Consider the following 11,593-nt stretch of genomic DNA (forward strand, 5'->3'; position numbering starts at 1 on the left):
GCCATAGCGAAACGACTGTTGCCCCCTCGCCAGCGCTCTCCGTCTCTGGAACCTCACTCTCTCACTCTCTCGCACGCCCCGGGTCCGGCTGCGAGCATGTGTCGGGTTGGCCGCCTCCGAGGCATCGCGTGTCGAGGGCTTGTCTCGTCGATGTACCGTGTGCCCTTGTCAGCGGCGTGGCTCGGATTCGTCTCTAATGCTCATATGCGAACTTGATCGCGACCAAACGGCTGTTTCTTAGCTCACAGATACAATATACATCAAAAAAAAACTTTGACACCACGGTTGTGCCTCTCTGGTTTGTTGGTGGGCCAGCTCCAAGCGGTGGGAGCGAATTACTGCTGGCTACTTGGTTGGGTGAGGGGAAATCTGGGAGGGCAGGACAGCGCCAGAAACTCCTATATCCTGACGGCATGACGTCTCTCGAAGCAGTGCAAGGCTCCCATTTCGTGACGACATGACGTCCCTCGAGGCAGTGCAGAGCTCCCATTTCCTGATGGGCGTGACGTCCCTTGGAGGGAATGTGCTGCGATGCTCGCGCCCTACTCCAAGGCCTCGCCCAGATGGTATTTCCCACGGAGATGCGCACCAAAGCGTACCCGTGCCTGCTGCCATGCCGTACCGATTCACGGAGCACAATCCTCGCAGTTGTCTCCGCCTCCGCCCGTCCCCGACACGCCCTTGACCTCGGGGTTTCCCTCTTCGCCGCTACCCGTCGTCGTCGCCCCGTCGCGGGCGGGCTCGCCGGGGTGGTGCTGGCGATCGACGTGGCCGAGGTCGCGGGCGGGCTCGACGACGTCGCGGACCCTGCGCTTGAGCTCCTTTGTCTCGGGGAAGCCGCCGTCGACGCGGCGGTCCCAGAGGACCTTGTTCGTCGTCGTCGTCGCCGTCGAGGTCGCGACGACGGCTCCGGCCGGCTGCTGGGGCCGGTGCTGGATGGCGACAACAAAGGTCCCGCCCGTGGAGGGCTGGAGGGCGACTTCGCCGAGAGAGAGCGAAAAGGTGGAGAGGAGCTCCTGGGCGTACTGCCGGGGTGGTGGTTAGTACCAAGGTGCCCGGGCATCTTTTGTATTTTTGCTTGTCTTTCTTCGAGTTGATGGAGGGGAGGGGGGGGGCACAGTTTTGGTTTCTCAGGGAGAAAGGGTCGGGGAGGGGGCGTACGTAGGCGGCGCGCAGCATCCATTTGCACTGCGTGCAGAACTGGATCGTGATGCGGGGGAGGGCGGGCTCGGGAGGGCCGTTGGGCGTGGTGGTGGTGCTCATGCTGGCGGGTTGCTGCTGCTGCTGCTGCTGCTTTGTTTCTTCTCGTCTGCCCTCTGCTTTCTTGGTGTCCGGGAGAGGGGGGAGTGGCGGGGTGCGCGCGAGGCTGGAGGTTGGGAGGGGAGGGGGGGAAACGCGATGATGCCCTGCAGCGGGCGGTTGATTAGGTACCCCCCTCGTCTGGGGCCTCTCGGCGAGGCCCAGCACCGGGCTTCGAGCAGCTGTGCTTCAAACATGGTCGCGACAAAAGCCACACGAGAAAAGCCCTCGATAATGCGTGTCACAGAGACGAGCATAGGCGTAAATGGGGTGTGAAAGTAAACAAGGCCACCTCGTAAAAAAAAAGTAGAGGAAAATAGTTACAAGACGAACCCAGACAGAAACACGAGACTAGGAAACTTTCGTCCAAAACATAAGGAATTAGTACATGCTGGATTAGCCGGCCTCATTCTCCCAAGGCCGGCCATGTCGAAATTTTCTGTGTGCTTCCTTCTTGCCCTGGCCCTCGTCCCGCCATGCACCATCCAGGCGGGAGCAGCCGCGGGAGACGAGGGCTCCCGTCTCCCCAAGGCCAAGCAACACAACCTTTGTTCCTCGCCCATCCCAGACCCAACTGTCACGAGGTGCCGGTTCCGGGGTATCTCATTGCGCCTCCTCGCGTCCGGGTCCAGACTCGGTAGCTTGTCCCGTCCGCCCATCGGTTCGACCTGGTCGTGTTGCTTCCCGGTGGGCGGCGCGTGATTCAAGTCGCCAAGTCCATGGCATCATGCTCCTAGTCGCCAAATCATTATCGATGGTCTTCGTTTTGTTTTTTTGCTTCCACTGCGACAAGGGGTAACCGCTCGCCTCGCCTACATGACGACGCAGCAGCCGCCCGATTGTTGTGGCGCGTAGGGGTCGTCTCCCTTGGGCACCGCGCCCCATACTGACGGGACCATGTAATCCCTCGTGCCGTTGCAGTAGGCGATGATGCTGTTTTGCCACATCCTGTCAGCGGGAAACACTCACAGAGACGGGCATAAGCAGTCGCCGGTCTTACCTCTTGGCAGCTGTGCTGACGGGGATGCGCTCACGCTCGAGATCCTCGCGCAGGCGGTTGTTGAGCTCCGTTAGCCGTCGTAGTTTCAGGTCAGCCATCGACTGCTTGTTCTTCTTGATCTGCGACGGGTCGCCGACGTCGCGTGACGTGTATTGAGGCATGGCGGCGGGTGGTCGGGGGGGATCGGGTGGTGGGGAGGACCTCAGCGGGTGAGGTGAGGGGCGACGACGGCTTGCTGGAAAGCACCACGCGCGCGTTGCTCCGCGTTTTGTCGCAGAGGCGGCGGAGGGCGTGGCAGAGGAGGATTCGGAGGGTTGTGGGCGTGGGAACGGGCGGCGAAAAATCGAGATTGGTAGCTGTTTGATGGCTGCCTCGGTAACGGGTCAGCGATCTGTGGAGTAATTTTCGTTACAGCCGGGGGGGATGGTGGAGGAGAGACGTGTCTGCTGGCGACGGCGGCGGAGGAGGACAAGGAGGGCGCGATGTGGGCAGACAGGAAGCTGGGACGATGCGTCTGAATGTCGACGGCGTCGTGGGATATGCCTCCTTTTCAGAAGCCCGAGATGCTAACAGGCCCCCTTGTCGACGTCTCCTCTTTTGTCCTTCCCCTCCCCACAGCAGAGGCGTCGTGCAATTGAGAGACAAAGGGCAACCGGCGGCCCGGAGAGGGCAATTGAGGGGCGCCCGACTTACCGATCAACAATGGCCGGTACGATGGCGAAGCAGGTGAGCGAAAGATTGAAGGCGACGCACGCACCGGGGACGTGGAGGAGGAATGGATGGATGCGAGGGATCCTTTGGGGTCGGGGCGGACGGCGCTGGGCAACCTGGACTGGGGGGCTTGTGGCGGTTCTGCCGGTGAGTACCTTAGAGTACCTTAGCCGCAAGCTGTTTGTTTGCATGTAGCCGGCGGACCAGCCCAAGGTACTGCCTACTCGGGGCCTCTGCGCGCGCTAACGTCGCACACGCGCACACACGCCATTATCCGAGAGCCCCAGGCGGTGGTGTGAGGTATCCGCTACCTTGTCAGGGCTAGCCCGCTACACGCGGCCATCTCGCCCCGTCCCCCCTCCGCCCGTCAATCTGCTTCTGCTGGCTTTTGACTTGCTGGACGTGGTACCCACTGTGTAACGGTACCTTAGCGCGCCCGAAATAAACAGGCGTCTGAACCTTGGAAGTCGGCCAAGACGCTCCCGTTTGCAGCAAGACAAGGAACATACCTACGTGCACACTACGAGCGGTCCGGCGCTGCGACATTTGCGGCTGCCTGTGAGAGGTGGCCACTGGAAATTGGCGTGCGCTGTTGAAGCCAGTGCCTGTGGACAGAAGCCGCAAATGTCAAATGTCCCGCGCAGACGGGAGCCCATTTGCAACAAAAGACCGAGGGAGGACCCTAGGATCCCTGGTCGCTTGGTGGGCTCCTCCTCTCAAGCTTCGAGAGGCCCACCGGTACGGTGGAGGAGGTAAATAGCGCCGAGCCGAATGGGTGATGCCATTGCCATTCTCGGCACCTGCACACTGTCTGCTCTTCAGCAGATGATCGGCATCATCACCGACTAGACGGATTCCAGAGACACGCTCGATTCGGCGAACTGATGCCATCTATGCATTGGCCGCATCTCATCTCGAGTTCCATCGTAGCTACTTCCGGCTCCCTCAAGCTTTGCCCTTGCCATCCATGCCCGCAAACCCCCAGACCCCGTGCAGTCAACGTATCTCTGGGCTGCCGGGCCTTTGTCTTTGTGTTTTTCTTTTCTGTCAGGAAAAATTGCGTGCTGCCGTCAGAAAGAAGTCGAGTTGGCCTTGCTGTGCGGGGGGCTCTAGCAATCATACCCGGTTGGGCTTGTGAGGAATCAAGCCATGGTGTCGTTTTGGTTTCTCCTGCCCCGATCAAGTTGCATCGTTGCAAGCCCTTCTAGGATTTCCGTGGCCGGCCTGCAGCAAGGGCCGGCAGCCAACAGGCCACGAGCTGGACCGAGGGTCCAAGTTCACCTGGTTCACGGCGGACCAGATGAACGGGCATGCTCGCTCAGTCGCCGGTATCAAGCTCCAGGTCGAGCTGCACTCCGTTCGAGATTCCGTAGTCCTCCAAGCTCAGCTGGTCCTTGAACGGCCGCTCGCCCTGGCGACGCAGCATAATCTGGCTCGACTCTCGCCCGATGCGCGCCGCAACCATGAGCTTCAGCTGGCCGATGGTATCAGACGGCAGGCATGGGATGGCCGACTTTGTTCCCAGGCGATCGTTGACATGGACAATAATCATCTCTTGGCCTGCCGCCGCCGGGGCCACCGCCGCCTTCTTCTCCCTTTTGCCCTTGTCCTTGGATCCCGAGTCGTGAGGCCGTGGAGAGCGTAGGCGGCCTTCCCTGTCTGTGCCGCGGTCCCGTTCCCCATCCCGATCCCGTTCGCGGTCGCGGTCTCGCGGGCGCTGCCGATCTGGCGAGCGGTCGCGATAGTCTCGGCGTCGCCCAGGCTCACCGCGGCCGTGACTGTCTTCTTTGCCGCGGGCGCTGTCCTTCCACCGGAAGCCCTTGCTGCCTCGAGGCGCGCGCCGAGGCGGGGATCGCGAGCGCGATCTTCTCGAAGAGTTGTCGGCCATGGCGCTGGATGGATGCTTGCGGGTGCCAGGTGACAGCTCTTGATATGGGCCGCGGTCTCTTGAGTCGGAAACGGGGGAAGTTGGCAAGGTTCATTGAAGCTTCACCTTCGCTAGGTGTAGCCCGTGATGAGTCACGTGACTTTTGATCACAGTTGGGCCCGCCCTGTTGATCACGCTTGGGGAGAGCGCAAGTTGGACGAGGGTCGGCTAAACCTCATCTTCACTGGACAGACTCCTCGGTGGAGACAAGGCTTTTGACGAGTTCTGATACAAGTCCCTGGCAGTGCAGACCATGGATATGCCTGGAAACAAGGTCACGCCGCTCTTGGGCACCATGCCGAGGACCGTTCGCATTGCAGACTCTACTTAGAGAGAAGAAGAAATTGCAAGTTGAGCACCAGCAGAGAAAGCTGACCCTGGCGGCGGTTTCTTTACCGATAGAGTGTTCTCTCCGTTACGGCCTTGTCCTCGCAAGCCTCCAACGCCACCGTTGGGTCTCGCCTAGCTCGGTCTTGTACGGTACGCCTCGTTCAGCGTCAACTGCTCGGGGCCCGTTGACCGAGGGCCCCCTCGCAGCCTTCCGTTGCAGTTCCAAACCGGAGCAAACACAGTTGTGCAAGGCGCTTCTTCAATCACGATGCTCCAGCCTTACTAGTGCATCAATGACTGCATTCTGTCAGCGTGCTGACCTAATTGGCCCGGCACGTGACTCGCCCCGGATCGCTAGCCCCTCAGCGCTCGGATAGCGTCCACACACGAATTTGAAAAATTCCTCCTGCCGTGCTTCGCTTCACCACCACGAGTCCCAGCAAGTGCCCCATTCTGCTCGCACTCTGGCTTGTGACGGCTTCGCATAGCCGCCAAATCTCCTCGCCTCATCAAAACCCACTCTTAGAGGAGGTTGCCCAGCATGGTGCGTCTACCCAGAGTCGCGCGCGAGCCTCCCGGACCGTCCATCTGCTCTTACCCCTCCCCTCCTCACTCAACGCTGCCTCCCTCGGGCATTAGTGCTAACTGCCTACCGTCCATCAGCCTCCTCCGCCGCATCAAAAGCCCGAAAATGTCCTCAAGCGCGCCCACGAGCTCATCGGGGTCAACCAGGCCCCCGCGGCCTTGACCCTGCTCCATGAGCACATTACCAGCAAGCGCTCCCGAAATGTCCCCATCGCATCCCTGGAACCTGTCATGGTTCTGCTGGTCGAGTTGTCTGTCGAGCAGAAGAAGGGAAAGCTGGCCAAGGACGCCCTCTACCAGTACAAGAACATTTCGCAAAACACAAACATTGGAACCATTGAGGTCAGTCGCCAGGCATAGCTCCCATTACGAGGCGAACACGCTGCTGACGCTTGCAAACAGTTGGTTTTGAAACGCTTCATCGAGCTTGCCGTCGAAAAGGTCACGGCCGCTCAGCAAAAAGCCGACGAGGTCCAGTCCACTATCGAGGCCACCGCCGCCACGTCCAGCATTGACGACTTGGAAGCCAGCGAGACTCCTGAGTCGATTCTCCTCGCCACCGTCTCTGGCGAGCAGTCGCGTGATCGCACCGACCGAGCCATCGTCACCCCTTGGCTCAAGTTCCTCTGGGAGGCGTATCGCACCGTCCTCGACATCCTCCGCAACAATGCGCGACTGGAGATTCTCTACCAGAGCACGGCCATGCAGGCCTTTGACTTCTGTCTCAAGTACACCAGGAAGACCGAGTTTCGAAGACTCTGCGAGCTGCTTCGCAACCACGTTCAGACCGCGGCCAAGTACTCTTCCCAGATGCACGCCATCAACCTGAGCGACCCGGATACTCTCCAGCGTCACCTCGAGACCCGCTTCCAGCAGCTCAACGTCGCCGTGGAGCTTGAGCTGTGGCAGGAGGCCTTCCGCAGTGTCGAGGACATCCATACCCTACTCAACCTCAGCAAGCGGCCGCCAAAGAACATCATGATGGCCAACTACTATGAGAAGCTCACCCGCATCTTCCTGGTTGGCGAGAACTATCTCTTCCATGCCGCCGCCTGGTCAAGATACTACACGCTTCTCCGCCAGTCGGCCGCCCTCGTCGGCAGCGGGCAGGGAAAGAAGTCGGACAACCCACCTGCCTCGGATGCAGATCTCCAAAAGGCCGCATCCTTCGTTCTCCTGTCTGCCCTCGCCATCCCTGTCATCAGCACAACCCGATCTCGCGGTGCCATGGTGGACTTTGACGAGGCCAAGAAGAACAAGAACTCCCGGCTCACTCACCTCTTGAGCATGTCTCAGGCACCAACCCGCGCCCGGCTCTTCCGCGACGCCTTGTCCAAGTCTCTGCTCCAGCGCGCCCGCCCCGAGATTCGAGAACTCTATAACATCCTCGAAGTCGACTTCCATCCTCTGTCCATTTGCAAGAAGATCTCGCCCATCTTGACAAAGATTGGTGCCGACGCCGAGATGGAGCGGTACATTGTCCCTCTCCAGCAGGTCATTCTCACGAGGCTGTTCCAGCAGCTGTCTCAGGTCTACGAGACGGTTGATCTGAGCTTTGTCGAGGACCTTGCCCAATTCCCCGAGTCCTACCAGGTCACTCGCGGCACCATTGAGAAGTTCATCATGAATGGCAACAAGAAGGGTGATCTCGCCATTCGCATGGACCACGGCACCGGTGTCCTCAGCTTCGACAACGATGTATTCTCGTCGGCCAAGGCCGGACAGAGCGGCTCCGGGGCTGGTTCCGCCGAATCCGAGACGGGTACCGTTCAGCGCCTGCAGAGCACCCCCTCGGAGATTGTTCGATCGCAGCTCACGCGTCTAGTCCGGTCTCTGTACACGACTTGCCACTACATTGATCCCAGCTTCAACAAGGAACGCCTGGCCGCCCGCAACGCAGCGCTGGCTCGCGCAAAGGCTGGAGCCGAGAAGGAACACCTCGAGATCCTGGCACGCAAGGAAGTCATTCAGAAACGCAAGGAAGAGGCGTCCGAGATCCAGGCCAAGCGGGACAGGGAGAACGCCCGTCAGAAGCGGCTCCGAGAGCAGGCCCTGCAGGAGGCCGAGGACAAGCGACTGGCGGCGGAGCAAAAGGAGCGCGAGGCCAAGCGCCTGAAGGCGGAGCGCGACCGCGTCCGCAAGGACGAACTCAAGAAGCAGATTGCCGATCTCAAGATGAGTGACAAGGCTCTTGACATTGACCTAGATGACCTGGACAACCTGGATGCAAACCGCCTTCGTGCCATGAAGCTCGCTCAGCTGGAGCGCGAGAAGAACGACGTCAACGAGAAGCTCCGCGTCACCGGCAAGCGCATCGACCACTTGGAGCGAGCTCTCCGAAAGGAAGAGTCAAAGAAGATGAGCGAGGACTACGCGAAGCAGGTGGAGCAGGATCGTGCAATCTATGAAAGCCTCAAGGTCAAGACGCTCAAGGAGGCCGAAGAGAAGCACAAGGAGAGCGTCGAGCTCAAGCATCGACTCAGCCGCCTGGTTCCTCTGTACGAAGACTTTAGGCGCTCGCTGCACGAGCGACGCCGCGACGAGTTTGAGAAGCGCCGCAAGGATGCGGAGCGCGAACTGGAGAAGCAGATCGCCACTCGCAAGAAGGAGTTCCGTGACCGGAAACTGAGGGAGAAGCGAGAGCAGGAAGAGAGGGAGCGTCAGCTCCGCGAGGCCGAAGAGCGCGCAGCCCGCGAGAAGGAGGAGCAGCGCCTGCGCGAGGAAGCCAAAAAGGCGGAGCTCGCCAAGTTGAAGGAACAGCGGGAGAAGGAGCGACAGGAGATGCTGGAGAAGGCGGCACTGCAACAGCGGCGCGAGGAAGAGGCGCTGGCGCGTCGGAAGGCTGAGAAGGAGAAGGGATCGGTGCCGTCGAAGACGGATACCCCGGAAGCGCGGGGACCACCCGTCATCGCTGGCGCCAGCCGCTGGCGCGAGCGGGAAGCGTCCAAGGTGGCCGAGGGCCCCACGCCGTATCGGGCTGGACCGCCGATGGAGCGAACGGAGTCCAACGACCGCCCGTCGGGCCCTCCACGCCTGCAGCTGTCGGGCAACAAGCCGAGCTGGCGAGAGCGCGAGGCGGCCAAGGCTGTTGGGGGCGGTGGCGGAGGTGCGGACAGTGGACCACCGGCGCCAGCGGCCAGCAGGGGATTTGGATCAAGGGGCGAGGACATGGACCGCGGCGGGTCGGGCCGTGGGGAGAATGGGCGAACGGAATCTCCAGCCCCGGCGCCGGAGCCTCTGCAGTCGTCACGCGCTCCCGGCAAGTGGGTTCCTCCTCACCTGAGAAACAAGGCGTGAGGCGAGTGTAAGCGGCTGAGGTGAAATTTGCACTGGCGTTACGGGACGGAAAGGTTGCGCTTCATGTACTCTAGAGTTCGGTCTAATCTTGGTCCTCTTGAGGTACGAGCACAGCAGAATGAATGACAGAAGGTGTAGCAGCTGGTATTGCGGGTTGTGGATTGGTGACTGCATGCAGTCGACATTGTTCTCTTGCCGTTGACGGGTAATGAGCGGCAAGCCACCTGACGCCGTAGGCAAGCCGTGCAGATTTGTGAGCCTCCCAGTCTCGGCAAGGGATCTATCGAGGAGGCTTGGAGGAGTCCTCGGGAGGCAAGAAAAGGGCAAAGCGGCAGCCAAATTGGCTAACCAGTTAACTGGCTTGTCTCGGGTCGGGGAGGACAAGGCGTAGTCGACGGGTGCACGGGTAAGCGTTGTTTCTGACACTGGCAGGAGGACGAAGCCTTGGTGAATGTATGACGGCCGTCGACCCGGGCAAAACGGCCCAAGACAGCGTCTCCAACACGCGCAAGCCGTTCACGCCCACGGCATGGCTCCCTTGAACGGCTGAAAGGGTTGCGGGGCGTCTGGCTCGCTTACGAGGCATGTATGTATGCATATGTACGCTCGAGGCTCTACTTTTGCTGGGCTGCAGGGGCAAGGCGGCGTCGACTCTTTTGATGCCTTTTTCGCGTCTGTCCTTGGCCGTGCATACAGGAGTGGATGGAGAGCAACATATGCAATGCAGCCCCAGGCGGAAAGAATTCGATAGTTCAGGTGGGAGGTTCAGCAGCAAGATGAGAGAGGGAGAGACAAAGATGACCGGCTAAAGATTGCTTTTCGGCCCCCGATGAGCCCCCCATGCCTCTCTTTCCATTCTACCGGCGGGAGCCGAGGACAGCTGAAAGACAAGACAGAGGGGGCGTTTGCTTGAAGATTATGGTCCGGCTCAGTCCGTCGTGGCCGTGGCTCTCGGCTCCACGGCAGAGTCTCTGCAATGCCGTGTACTGCAGTTACGGACTTGACTCGACACGCCGTGCTCCCTCCTTGCGTTTATATGTACAGCTACCTGCACTCTGACCAGAAGCTCCGGCGCAGTCAAGCCGGGGGACACGCAGCGATGGGGCGTGAAACAAAGGTGTAATACCACCATGTAAGCTCACGAGAGAGAGAGGGCGGGCCGGGCCGAGACCACGCCGCAGAAAGCCGACTCCATGCTCCTCCTCCTCCCGGGGCTGGCGTCAAGAGACAGGATAGAAAAAATGAAAGACGGAGAAAACAGTGGCGGCCTGGCCCGTCGCGGAGCAGGCCGATGGGCGGGAACCCGGAGGGGGGCGAGCCCTTGCGTGTGTGTGCGCATGCAGACTGCCCGAGTGTGCTGTCCGTGTACGGCATCGAGTCTTATGCCTCCAGATACAACTGGGCAAGGATGGAGGGCGGGGGGGGGGAGAGTGTGTGTGCGGTGGACGGCGGAAAGAGGCTTGTCCGTGCGTATGCGTCGTGGTGGGCGTGGTGGTGGCAACGCGGTGCATGAGTTCAATTTACACGACGGATTTGGCGATATATCGATGGACGGAACGAGATGACTTCTTCCCCAGGAGAGAAATACGGTTATTAAACGCGAGCCACGCGGCAAAGACGCTCATTGGCTTGCAGCGTAGCAATGCATAGCTCTGGGTTGCAGCCGTAATGGGGTTTTTCATCCAGCAGCCTACCTGCTCGTCCGCTTCCTCTGTTATCCCCCCTCCCCTTTTCACCTCTCACCTCTCGCATGGGGATAGTAGTCCAATACATACAACATACTGTACTGTACAGTACATACATTCATCGCGCCTCCTTCGGCTCTTCCGCTCCCTGGCCCCATCCAACCGTGGAAGCTTGGCTACCCGGTTGCCTGCAGCACGCAAGGAACAAAAAAGGGCTGCTGCACTCCATCCCTGCCTGCATCGCAGGATCCTGATGCCAACCCGACGACACGCAGTCACATCGTGGCCTGGCTCCGCATCTCTTTCCCTCTCCATTGATCCCCCTCCATCTCTCTCTCTCGGTTTCCCTCACGGCACGTCGGACATGCTCCCGGGCTTCACGCCTCCGTCACCGGCCCCTGCGTCCGCACCGTAAGCCACCAAGTCATCGTCCCTCTTCGATGCTCCATCAAACTGTGAACCCTCCCTTTCCCACCGGTTGCCGGAACGGGCCCTCCTGGGAGTCGGGGGAGCCGTGCAGCCACCATGTAGCCTGCGCATCGTTCGCGTGGGTCATCTGTCTTTGAACCCGTCGCCGCCGGCATTCAGGGCCAGCCTGGCGACAGGGGCCCTCTCTCGGTGGATGAGTGTGGCATCGTCGTGCCTCGCTTCTCTGCTTCCCCAATCAGCCTCTGTCTCAGCTGACTGCCTTGGCTTTCCCGCTGACGAGTCGTCGATGACTGCCGTGCGCTGGGGAGGGGGTTCCGCGGCGAGAACGAG

The 11,593-nt window shown here is 60.5% G+C and overlaps 4 protein-coding genes across 4 annotated transcripts; 1 reads left to right on the forward strand and 3 right to left on the reverse strand.

The window, feature by feature from the left end:
- Positions 1 to 626: 626 nt before the first annotated feature.
- Positions 627 to 1,263, reverse strand: HRG_02166 (rdx family domain-containing protein; the record flags this gene model as incomplete). The annotated part of the gene is made up of 2 exons (XM_044860637.1): positions 627 to 1,025; positions 1,162 to 1,263. The coding sequence occupies 2 exons, from the start codon at positions 1,261 to 1,263 to the stop codon at positions 627 to 629; spliced, it is 501 nt and encodes a 166-aa protein (XP_044724270.1).
- An 848-nt stretch (positions 1,264 to 2,111) lies between these two features.
- On the reverse strand, positions 2,112 to 2,460 carry HRG_02167 (GGL domain-containing protein; the record flags this gene model as incomplete). The annotated part of the gene is made up of 2 exons (XM_044860638.1): positions 2,112 to 2,232; positions 2,300 to 2,460. The coding sequence occupies 2 exons, from the start codon at positions 2,458 to 2,460 to the stop codon at positions 2,112 to 2,114; spliced, it is 282 nt and encodes a 93-aa protein (XP_044724271.1).
- Positions 2,461 to 4,328: 1,868 nt separating this feature from the next.
- On the reverse strand, positions 4,329 to 4,898 carry HRG_02168 (ubiquitin-like protein (HubA); the record flags this gene model as incomplete). Its single annotated transcript, XM_044860639.1, has 2 exons — positions 4,329 to 4,735; positions 4,778 to 4,898. The coding sequence occupies 2 exons, from the start codon at positions 4,896 to 4,898 to the stop codon at positions 4,329 to 4,331; spliced, it is 528 nt and encodes a 175-aa protein (XP_044724272.1).
- Positions 4,899 to 5,808: 910 nt separating this feature from the next.
- HRG_02169 (PCI domain-containing protein) lies at positions 5,809 to 9,149 on the forward strand (the record flags this gene model as incomplete). Its single annotated transcript, XM_044860640.1, has 4 exons — positions 5,809 to 5,811; positions 5,931 to 6,194; positions 6,255 to 8,714; positions 8,802 to 9,149. The coding sequence occupies 4 exons, from the start codon at positions 5,809 to 5,811 to the stop codon at positions 9,147 to 9,149; spliced, it is 3,075 nt and encodes a 1,024-aa protein (XP_044724273.1).
- Positions 9,150 to 11,593: the final 2,444 nt, after the last annotated feature.

Source organism: Hirsutella rhossiliensis (assembly GCF_020360975.1).
Source record: "Hirsutella rhossiliensis strain HR02 chromosome Unknown scaffold00002, whole genome shotgun sequence".
In the NCBI taxonomy this organism is placed as follows: Eukaryota; Fungi; Ascomycota; class Sordariomycetes; order Hypocreales; family Ophiocordycipitaceae; genus Hirsutella; species Hirsutella rhossiliensis.